We start from the raw sequence: 12,367 nt of genomic DNA, 5'->3' as shown, positions 1-12,367 counted from the left end.
AGTGCTTTCTCAGTATTTTGAAAATATAGTTCACAGCACTGTATTTTGAACAAAACACAGTAAACAAAATTAGTAACCAAAATACTCCAAGCCCTGATGCTGCTCACAGCTTGGTGATGCTCGTAAGAGATGAGGCGAGTATAACTGACAACATGGATTTATTTTTTTCGTGGTGCGGTTTCCATCAAATCCTGCGCTGACTGGCTGGCTGGCGAGTTACGGACCTCTGGCGACTCGCTCGTTCACAACAGCAAACATAGTAGAATTGTGTGTCAACATTTATCTTTTTTTTTTAAAGATTTATTTATAAGATTATCAAAAATCTTATAAATTTTTGCCTGCATTTCTCAGGAGAATAGCATTAATTTTACAGCATGGATAGCGATAACGACAGTGTTCACAGCGAAAGCGAGTTTTACTACCCTGAGGAAGAAGAAATAAAAGAAAACATTTCAGGAGAAAGCTAAAAACCTCTAACTTGCTAACGCCGAGTAAAAACATATCTGAATCCTGAATGACTCAATTTAGTATAAATAGGGGACTACATAGGCGGCAAAATGTAGTTTTTTTCCTGCCATGGAAGTGCACTTGTATACCGAGGAGGAAGCAATTTGCATTACAGCTGTGAATGAGGATTCAAAATGGCGGCTCGGCTCGGTTTTCCCTTTCGGGCGCTCTCGTTTTCTGTTAGAATTTGGTAAAGAAAAAAATAAATATATTATTTACCAGCTTAAAGTGCCATTCCACCATTGGATGTATTCTTTGGCATAAAATACAATATATTTTATGACAACATGACTAGACAGAGAAATCTTTCAGCTTCAAAATGATATATCAAACATAATTTTTTGACAACGACAAGTATAGACCCCTTTCACTGACGTCACCCAAAACCGGAAGTAAACAGACCCTGCGCCATTTTGGAAGACCAACAAACTCGTGATAAGGGGATAATAACGGCAGCGGTATGTGAACCCACGAGAATAAAGTGGAGTGGCAAACGACTTAAACAAATCTGAGCTGTTTTATTTATGATTTATTGGCCCAACAGTAGACTTGAAAGAAACCTGTGTGAGACTTGGCAAAAAACTGTGGATATAATGGATAAGTCTGTGCATGATCTGCGGACACTTTGAGGTAAGCAAACGCAAGAAATTCAGATTTAAAACATGCTAAATTGGCCCCAAGTTGATAACTGGATGAGGAGCAAGCCTCCCAGACTTCTACAATTTAATAATAATAATAATAATAATGATAATAATAATTTAGGATGGTTTGGGGCTTGCTCGCTGCTGCCAGGTTGGTTGTTGAGTACCCTGACTGTTTTTTTTTTCCTTGCGTGTGGCATCATTGTTGACGCGAGGTTGTTTTTTGAACATGCCAATGCGGACACGATTTCCCCTGATGAGTTATGACTTCAGACGCGATGCGTGTGTGGAGTCCGCGTGATATGTGCGTAAGATAGGCTTCTCATGTGTTTGGAGATCCGCGCTCCGAGACAAGCGCAAGCACCCCCCCGCCCAAGGGAAAAAAAGGGGCCCCCCGAAAATATCGGCATAGTTCGAACACTGAGTGTAGGCACTGGGTGTAAACAACAAATAGTTTACAATGTCTGGGTAGCAAACAGATGGCAGAATTGGTGTCCGGTCCTCCTTATGTTTCCATTCTCCCTTGCCCCGAGTCTCATCATATGCGTCAAACCCATCAATCACAGCCAGTTTCTCCACATACCGTGCCCTTTCTGCAGCTGGTAATGTACTCACATAACCAGAATTATCAGCCATCGTGTCACTTTACTCTCGCCCGTACTTTGTTTTATATTGTGAGTGCATGTACTTGGTCTTCCAATATGGCGCCTAACAAAATCTCGCGGCGTGGTGACGTCATGTGAAAGGGGTCTATATTAATTTTGCGACCAAAGTCACCTACCCTTTTAATTTCCGCACTGTAGTGAAACGTGATGTCATCGGCAGGTTCCCCTTCTTGTGTACCACGTGTCGGTCTATTTTTAGACCAGGAAACCCCCAAAGTGAGAGAGTCATTTCTGCTCGTATATGGGGGCCAAAAAAATTGCGAAAAATTGAGTTAATCTTTCAGTTAGCTAGATTTATTGGTATTAGCTAGATTTATTGGTATTATTTTTATCGCGTTCTATCCGCCATTGCTGATATGTGCCACGTCACACGGTACACAAGAAGGGGAACCTGCTGATGACATCACGCGCGGAAATTAAAAGGGTAGGTGACTTTGGTCGCAAAATTAATATACTTGTCGTTGTCAAAAAATTATGTTTGATATATCATTTTGAAGCTAAAAGATTTCTCTATCTAGTGATACCATTTATATATGTTGTCAAAATATATTGTATTTTATGCCAAAGAATACATCCAATGGTGGAATGGCACTTTAAGGTCGGTCCGTATGGTGAAATACCGTGACCTCGGCCCAGAGGGCCTCGCTCAGTACTTTCAACACCTCGGTCACGGTATTTCACCATACGGACCTCCCAGCTGGTAAATAACATGCGCTATATTTACTGTACGGACATGGGATCTGAAAACAATTTTATTTATAAAGCAGTAGCCACATGTACCCATAAGATACCTATTTTTAGAATTAGAAGCCTTTATCTGTCACACATACACACACACAGCTGATAAGGGGGAAAGAGCTGAGAGGGGGAGGGAAGCTGAGCTTCGTGTCATCATTGCAGTAAATTGTTCGTTTACATCTTCAAGATGTAGCCAAACCTTACGAAAACAACTACACATCTTGAAAACTTTTATTACGGAGCTGCTTTGAGCTGTTAGAATTAAAACCAGTGCTAATACAAGGTTTATTTATTTATTTTTTTGGTGTACACATAGGCTACCTTACGAAGTCGCCGTGTTGTTTGGCCGCGAAGATATAAAAATGCCGTCCGCTGAAAGTCAATGCCTTCATGACAAAATCTTTTCCTGTAAAAATGAGCCTCAAGTAAACTTTAAAACTACATTAACCATTCTTCGAGAAAAGGAGAGAGAGATTAAGCGCGATAAACTGCTGAAACTTTTGTTTGACCTTGTCGAGGGTTTTGTTGACCTGAATGCTTGCTCTTCACTTTCGTGTTGCTACGCAGTATCCAAGCACGCGACCTCGAGCTGCAAAGTCTACCGGCAGGATGTTGAAACACCAAAAAAACAATCATATAACACTAACAAATTGCATCGTATCCATTCCTCTCCCTTAAGCAGCAAATTAGGTCATATACAGTATTGGGTTAGCTTCCGCTTCTTTGCCTCGTCCGTTAGGTTTCTGGGTAACCGCAACATGCCACTGGAACTGTTACTTCTCTCGTGGACTCGCTAATGAATTTATAATCTGTCCAACCCTGGAGAAAGAGTGACTTTCTGAGTGCACAAATTAGTCTGACTGTGGATGATCTTAAACAAGACAGAGGAAATTCAGATGCTCGGAGGTGAAAGAGTTAAAATGCGACAGAGGGAGCCTACCAGTTGTTGCGGGCGATGTCGTAGATCCAGAAGGAATTGCGGACGTTCTCCTCTCGTTTATCTTTGTCTTTGCTAAGGCCTGACAGAACATGAATCTCGTTCAGCTCTGGGTCGATGGTGGCACGCTGGGTGAAGCCGGTCATCGGGACTGAAACACAAAAATTGGAGTGCGTTCAGCAATGCGTCCAACTGTTACAAACCCTAGTGGATTCACTGGCATGTAAAGGAAAAAACAGTGCTGCTGCTTGATGGACAGGGTTTCTTCCAACATGCCATCAGGGAGATCTCTCTCTCTCACACACACACACACACACACACACACACACAGACAGACAGACAGACACACACACACACACAGACAGACAGACAGACAGACAGACAGATAGATAGATGTACCACCTCTTTACTTGAATTCCCATTTCTTTATTCTGCTTGGCAGAAGCACACGTGCCATGTCCGAAATCGCTCCCTACGAACTATATAGTGCGGACGCCATTTTGTAGTGCTTTCCAAAACCTTAGTGAGGATTATTTACACCCTATATAGTGCACTCAAAGTATCCCACAATGCATCATGAAAAGTAGTGTACAACCTATGGTCACTAACCAAAGCAATATATCCCATCATGCACTGCGGTCACGCTGAAAAATCAAATTAAAAGTCTCAAATTTGATTGAATAAAAGGCAGCGGCAAAGAAGAAAAAGTATTCAGCCTTGATTTAAAAAAAACTGAAAGATGCAGGTACTTTGTATTGATTAATGTAGGAAATGCGCTCAGTATAAGACGGATTTATCGCAAAAACACATGCATGGGTTTATTATTTTGAAAACCGACTGATCTGGCACGTTTTAGAAGAAAGAAGAAACCTTTATTTGTCACATGCACACTTCAAGCACAGTGAAATTCATCCTCTGCATTTAACCCATCTGAAGCAGTGAACACACACACACACACACACACACCCCCAGAGCAGTGGGCAGCCACACCAGAGCGCCCGGGGAGCAGTCAGGGGTTCGGTACTTTGCTCAAGGGCACTTTAGCCCAAGGTCGCCCCACGCTAACCTAACTGCATGTCTTTGGACTGTGGGGGAAACTGGAGCACCCGGAGGAAACCCACGCAGACAACATGCAAACTCCACACAGAAAGGCCCTCGCCTGCCGCTGGGTTCGAACCCGGAAGCTTCTTACCGTGAGGCGGCAGTGCTAACCACTACACCACCGTGCCGCCAGTAATGACGTAAATACCAGCGGGACGGAGTAGTGTCCAAAAATGTTTTTTCATTTCACCAATGAGCTCACTATACATAGTTTTCACATGATGTCACAGAGTCGGGGATTCCCTAGTGGCGGCCATCTTGCAGGTCAAGCTTACCGTATGGGTCACTGAGCACACATTGTAACACATGAGTACAAAAGTCTTCAAAAGAACCCAAGCAGGCTATTTAAAGCTAGCAATGGTGCACACCTGTTGTATTCACGGCTGTCGTAATAGGTCAGATGATGACGTCAAGCGGAGCTTTTATGGAATTCCCACTGTACGGGAGCACGAAGGTGAGCAAACAAAGAAACTCAGCATACAAAGGAGAAATCTATGGCTTGCGAGAATCAACCGCAAGGATTATCAGCCTTCCAAACACAGCAAAGTCTGCTCCGATCATTTTATAAGTGGCAAGTTGTTTAAATAAACAATCAGTCGTGTTTAAGTTTGTTTTTGGAAACCAAAACATCATGTGAACAATCTCTGGAGAATGCCTAACTGGAACCGCTGAGTGTACGTTTACATTGTAATGTACGCTTAATATCGCTCGTTTGTCACGTTTTCTATTTCTATTTCCAATGTTTACATACCTTGGCTGTAATTAGGACACGACTGTCACTTGGTTTTATATGGTGGATTTCACGGACCCAGCCACAGACAAAATAATTGTATGACTCCAGCAACTTGTATGCTTTGAGGCCGTCAAGTGCGTAGGCACTTTTACTATTCACGAAATAGTTCACAATATCAGGGTACGATATGGATGGCAGCCCTGCATAGTCACTTGAAAATGCATCTGTCCACTTCGTAGGGGTCAATTCCCCCAATCAAGGCCAGTTTGGCTGCATACCGTTGTCGTGAGATGTCGTCCAATGTATCTATATACTTCCGTTTGCTTGATTTTGCCGACATTGATCTTTATTTTAGAAAACTGACTATACAACTTCATAAATTCGTCCGAGATAACGTAGCCGGTAATAGCGATGGTCCGTTTTGTTTGCCCCACAAGATGGCGGCTGGAGGGCATTCCCTGGAATGTCGTGACGTCAGTGAAAACTGTATACAGTCCTCTATATAGTAATTCCCTATATAGGGAGAAGTGAATGATTTCGGACACAGGAATTGTTTACATTGCAACTGAAGCGAAAGGAGTTAAAGCTGTCACAGCACAAGGAAATGCATCTTCATAACAGCTGGGGGCAGGGCTCGAAATTAACTTTTTTTCTTTGTGGTCCCGAATTCTGTGTTGTATTGTCCCGAATGGAAGCAATAGTGTCCCCATTTTTTTCCTCTCTGAAATAACCAGTGGTTAATATTATCATATGAAGTTACTATTATATTTGTAACTATGCGATTTTGAACCCTTTATATCATTTTTACAATAAGTCACAAGACACAAGCGACACATGTCCTATACATCATCTACTTCAAAATGACAGTTATTGCATTTTCAGTTTATTAAACTTTGGCGATCTCACTGTATGAATAGATACCCGTTTATTTAAAGGGGCCAACTAGCTCATTCAGAAAATGTTTCAACTCCCTACATCTGCAGTACACTTTAGCTGAAAATAAGACCCCTTTTATGTTCATTTCATCTACTTATACCTTGAATATCTGTTGGCACTTATAAGGCCAACTTATCATTTTCACCATTACCGTTATCCATTTTTATGAACTTTCCGTTATCCATTTTTATGAACTTTCGCTGCCGAAACGTGGGTGCAAATATTAGCAACATCAACATAGTGCAGGTCCTAGCCTAGGTGTGCTGCTGACTGACTAAACTTTCTGAACTAGAAAGACACCAAGAAAACTCACTTATTCTGTTGAACGGTATCTTCCGTCAATATCCTCCACATCATTCCTGTTGTATTTTATAACGTGTCTAACAGTGTTCATTAAGTTCATTCAGTTGCTCGCGTTGCCTGCAGACCAGGCGATGACACTTTGGATCCTGAAGGTCCCGGAGACGTTATGTCTGGGCTTTCAGTTTCTTCCCCGCGGTCGGTCCGCTTCAACCACTTAAGCATTTTTGTTCTGGCAAGAGTCGGCGCAGCGTGTGCGGTAGCAATTCCATTCCAAGTCCATATAATGCGGACTCCGGCCAAAGATCCTAGAACAGAATGCGCTGCTCTGTAGCCTACGGATGCGGGTGCATCGAAAGTGTAGCTACTATGTATTTTTCGCTGTTAACGTTTTAAAATTAAAATTGACAAATTAGGTGAATGTCTACGTATGTGTTACGGCTTTGTAAATAATATTAATGTAGAACTTTTTTTCTAGATCTATTTTTTTCCATTGTCCCGGGATTGTCCCAGATATGATAATTTTGTGTCCCGATGACATTTTTTATGGTCCCCGGGACATCGGGACACCGTTAGTTTCGAGGGCTGGCTGGGGGTGTCGAGCAGAAAATGGCATTTTATAAACCAAATGCCATTAAATGCATTTAAAAAAAAATTGCTGATTTTATACACGAAAATCATCTAAATGCTCACATCCAGTACCTTTTTGGCAAAGTCAGCATAGCCGATGTGTATTTAATGACAGGATTTGTTTCCAATGGTACAAAACCTACAACATTCTCATTCCCCCATCACAGCATGCAGCGAGATTTAAGCCTAGGTCACAACCGGCCGTACGTGCTCCTACGGCCGGTCTACGTGCAAGAAACGCACGGAGGGCGCACATGGGACGTGCTGATTTTCGAGCCATAGACCGGCCACAGAGGTCCTTTGTCATGTCAAACAAACTCTCCGGGCGCTTACGTTTTTCTCAGGTTGCAAGACAAACTTACGGCCAACGTGCGTCTTTCTCCACAAACAAAAAAAAGCAGCGATTTGGGAAACGCCAAAAATAGCACGGCCAAAAAAATCGTACGTCCGGTTGTGACCTAGGCTTTAATTTGAAGTTACATTGTGAAGATCTCTCCTTTAGCTCTTTCAGTGAGGAAAAAAAAACTTGCAATGACTGATTTATTAACAGCAGTCTGAACAGGGCATTTGTTTCATGTCTGTTATTGCATCTCTTCACATTTAATTTTTTTTTTTTTAAATTCAGTGACGTGCATGAATACAACTTAATCGCCTTAATACTCCTGCAATTCGTGTGCTCATTCTAATCATTCACAGGGACTTGTCTAACAGATTCCTCATACACAGACTTAACAAGTTGTTTGTTTAGCCTTTTAGGAAGCGTCGGCGCTACTTTTCAACGGTCTGAGCTACAGCTGCAACCAAGTTTTCCGTCATGGGACTGTAAGAAAGCCGAGCTCTCAAACAGGACAGCAAGCTGCTTTACAGCTGTTATAGATAGTTTTCACTGACGTCACGGCATCCCGGGGAACGCCCCCCAGCCGCCATCTTGGTGGGCAAACAAAACGGACCATGTTTTTTTTTAATCATCAATCACTTGGCACACTCGTGTATTTTACTTACTGAAACTGTCTTACTACTATTATGAATACTGTGCAATATTACTTTGCATCTGGTGGCTGAGAAGGCGGCCTATATTTCTCTATGGTTTAATATGATTTAGCCTAACCAAACTCCAAAGCCTGAAACTGACTTCATCAAACTATAAAGGCTGTCTGATATATACAACTTTATATATTCTAGCATTAAATAGACTGTTGAATGTTATGCAACCGTAATAAGTTGATTAAACACAAATCAAATCATACAGAATAGACCTAAAATGATTTTCAAAAATGACCCTTGCATGAGCGATATTAAGCATACATTACAATGTAAACGTACACTCAGCGGCTCCAGTTAGGCATTCTCTAGAGATTGTTTACACGATGTTTTGGTTTCCAAAAACAAACTTAAACACGATTGATTGTTTATTTAAACAACTTACCACTTATAAAATGATCGGAGCAGACTTTGCTGTGTTTGGAAGGCTGAAAATCCTTGCGGTTGATTCTCGCAAGCCATAGATTTCTCCTTTGTATGCTGAGTTTCTTTGTCTGCTCGCCTTCGTGCTCCCATACAGTGGGAATTACATAAAAGCTCCGCTTGACTTCATCATTTGACCTATTACGACAGCCGTGAATACAACAAGTTCGCACCATTGCTAGCTTTAAATAGTAGTAATGTAACTATAAATGTAAATAATATATAAATGAATGTAACTCGCGCGCTACAATGTGTGCTCAGTGACCCGTACGGTAAGCTAGCCCTCCAAGATGGCCGCCACCAGGGAATCCCCGACTCTGTGACGTCATGTGAAAACTATCTATGGACCCTTTTCACGTGACGTCACGACAAACGCGGCAGCCATTTTGGACATGTACTACCAGTAGTTTACCACAGCCAACATTGAGGAACGGCAGCAAAGAAAGTGTTTATTTTCAGCAAGACTTCCATCATGCCACTATATTGTTGTGCACCTGGATGTAGTAACCATCAACAAACAAGGCAAGGGTTATCATTTTATCGGATCCCGGTAGATGCTGACCGACGGAGAAGATGGATAGCGGCATACCAACGCTTGTGTAGTGACCACTTTGTTGGAGGTAAGACGAATAAAATTAGCCAGAAAAGGCATTACATTGCTGTTAACATTCCATTCTAGTTTACTGTAATTATGATCTGGCAGCTATTTACACCGGATCCAGTGTAAATAGCTCCCAGATCATAATTACAGTAAACTAGTAAATACAGTTTTCTGCATCTCACTCCTTTTTCTTTTATGTTTGTCGCCTTCCTCGCATTCAAACCGATTCGAGCCGAAGTCCACTACATGTCCAAAATGGCGGTCGCGTTTACGAAGGTCACGTGACTGAAAAGGGTCTATAGTGCAAGTGATAACAGGAGCCATCTTGTTTTGCGGATGGTTCTACAACTTTCAATGTAATTCTAAACTAATAAAGAAGTACAAGATGCCATGCTTTAACCAAAAAATAATAATTTGCATTGGCCATTTACTGTCGTATAAGAGGAATAACACACTATTATTAGCCTAGTAAGCTAGACCCAACCGCCTAGCGGCCAAAAATATTTTTTGCCTAGCGAATGGGTCTAGCCTCGCACCATATCAACAAAACACCCCGGGCATCAAATCGTGCCCGCCAATCACAACGCAAAGTTTTTGTTTGGATTTTTTGGGCGAGCTTTTGCAGGAGTGATGACACTGGAGAAAGCGCAACAGGAAAGATGGCTACGGCTAGTGAACAGCGCGCGTTTGACTCCGCTTTGGAATCAGTTTTAGAAGAATCAGACTTTGAGTTTTCATTGAAACATGAGCAGGAAGAGGCTCTCCGCTCATTCCTTTTCAAGAAGGACGTTTTCGCTGTTTTGCCGACCGGCTATGGCAAAAGTCTGATCTACCAGCTGGCTCCGCTCGTAGCCAAAAGGATGGGGCTAGTTTGTGCAGTACGAAGAATTAATAAACAGCTTTGAAACATTACTTTTTGATTGTTTCTTATTTTCCCGTTATTTTAAATTTAAAGGAAATTATTTCACCAAACACCACTAAATAAAAACTCTCAAAAACAGTTTAAGCAAACCCTTGAAAAACACTTGGAAAAAAATGTACATGTGGTACAGACTCCAAACTTGTGGTCATCATCTCCAAACTTCTTAATATCTAGAACCTGTTTATTAATTAATACGCATTTTGAAAAATTATTTAATTTCAAGGCCTCCCCCACTGCTTTCTGTCGCTCTGACTACGTCACAGTCACTGTTGCGCTGATTGGTCAGAGCGTTGGCCTATACGCACAGAGACGGTTTGAAAGACAGCGGGTTGTTCCTCCTACCTGCTTCGGAAATGTCTCCGGATCGAGGCCAGACTAAATATTCACATTTAGTCTGGCTTGCCAGGCTACACTATTATACCAATCACACCAGTACTTGCCTTTAACAGCATGCTCAGTCGTGGTTTGTTTGTTTATTTCTTTTTCCTTCCCCCTTCTTCTTACATGCGACATCAAAAATAGCAGAAAGGAAGTCCAGGTCATTGAGAACATCCCTGCTTCATGCAGATGTGCATATATTAAACCCACATCTAATTATAACCAAATGAGTTTGCAGAGGAATGCCACAGTGGAAAAGCAAGGTCCAAGCTTGAAAGCTTGATTAATTAATGAGTTTGTCTACAAAGCCAGCTTATCTCAAGCTCAAATGTGGGATTTACCAACCTGAGGTTACGAGCAACAGAGACCTGTCACGCATCAAATGTTCGAGTACATGCGTCAATGTTCTTTCACAGGAAATGGCGCACACGCGCGCACAGCCTGAAACAGCACACGAAACCGCATAGTGATACAAAAACTGTCTCTCGGTACACTGGATCGGATCATGGACCGGCCAAGAACCCAGTTCTGAACAACAAGAGACTTGGCGCGGAAATGGAAATACTTTTCATTATTCCGAGAGGAAGCAAGATAAACATTTGAAACTGGTTATGTGCACAATGTTTGGACTTGCTGCTTCCTTACTGGTGTGAAGGGGGGGGAACAAAAAAAAAAAAAAACACATTCTGCTCTTTCTGTCTGTTCTTGCTCCCTGCCACCCCTCTCTTTCTGTCTCACTCTCAAACACAATCAGAGGAAGACCTTTTTATACAGATTGCATCAAGTCGCCTACTGAACTGTTTACAAGGACAGGAAATGGGTCACTCCCTGTGTCTGCATTTCTTTTATCTCTTGTGCTTCGCTTCAAACTGCAGAAGACGTGACGAGACAATCATATCGGTGACATAAGAGCGAATGACGCAGCAAGGTTTTGAAAATATAGCTAAAATAAAAAGCAGCATTAAAGAGCCGGCCACCACATCACACCCCTTCCAGCCAACAAACTGCATTTTGTTGGGAAAAATGCTTGGACTCCGTTTTGTTTGTGACACTACATGCTTGTGTGTCATGGTTGAGCAATGAAATTAACATCAGGTTTGTAAATTACCACAAAACAGCGTGGGTGTACAGGGATTTCTAAGAACTCGGTTACTTCTCTAGAATAACAGCTAGCTTCTCGGAATTTGACGGAAAAAAAACATTGTTCACCCGCGGTACTGAAATAAACGAGAGGACGGACGATAAATACGGTGAGGTTTGTGTTCCCAAACTGGGATGTTGGCTTGAGATCATGAAAACCAAATGCCACCTGCGTAGCAGATGCTCCAACACGCCACATAACTCAGACAGATAATAAATCCGATAAGTTTCCTGGAAGGAGTCGTTTCGTTAACATTTATTTAAAAAAAAAAGTCTCAGTGCTTTCTAACAGTCAGTTTTCAGGACATTTCACATGTACATGTTTCTCACTAAAATAACATGCTTGCTTTTTTTTTTTTTTTGGTCTTACTCACTTCCCTGTGTCTGAAATCACTCACGATCTATATAGAGGACTATATAGTGAGCTCGTTGGTAAAATGAGCACACTTCCGGACACTACTCCGTCGCGCTGTTATTTACGCCATCACTGATGGCAACAGTGGCACTTCACGGAATCCAGGGACACATGTCGGCTGAAACGAATCCGAGAAAATCGCAAAAGAAGCGCTTTTTTTTCCCAAAATTTGTGATTTTCGTTTTTTTCCATAATGTGCAAGTTGAAAGGGCGGCACGGTGGTGTAGTGGTTAGCGCTGTCGCCTGACAGCAAGAAGGT

The 12,367-nt window shown here is 42.0% G+C and overlaps 1 protein-coding gene across 1 annotated transcript in view; it reads right to left on the bottom strand.

The window, feature by feature from the left end:
- Positions 1-12,367, bottom strand: part of mkln1 (muskelin 1, intracellular mediator containing kelch motifs) — a 168,116-nt gene that overhangs the window by 28,342 nt on the left and 127,407 nt on the right. Inside the window, exon 13 of the mRNA XM_060903331.1 lies at positions 3,492-3,639. Within this exon, the coding sequence (XP_060759314.1) occupies positions 3,492-3,639 (148 nt within the window). The remainder of the gene's footprint in view (positions 1-3,491; positions 3,640-12,367) is intronic.

The sequence above is a fragment of the Neoarius graeffei genome, chromosome 21 (genome assembly GCF_027579695.1).
Source record: "Neoarius graeffei isolate fNeoGra1 chromosome 21, fNeoGra1.pri, whole genome shotgun sequence".
NCBI classification, from domain to species: domain Eukaryota; kingdom Metazoa; phylum Chordata; class Actinopteri; order Siluriformes; family Ariidae; genus Neoarius; species Neoarius graeffei.
Note: the sequence above shows the minus strand (reverse complement) of the source record. Positions and strands in the feature narration are given on the sequence as shown.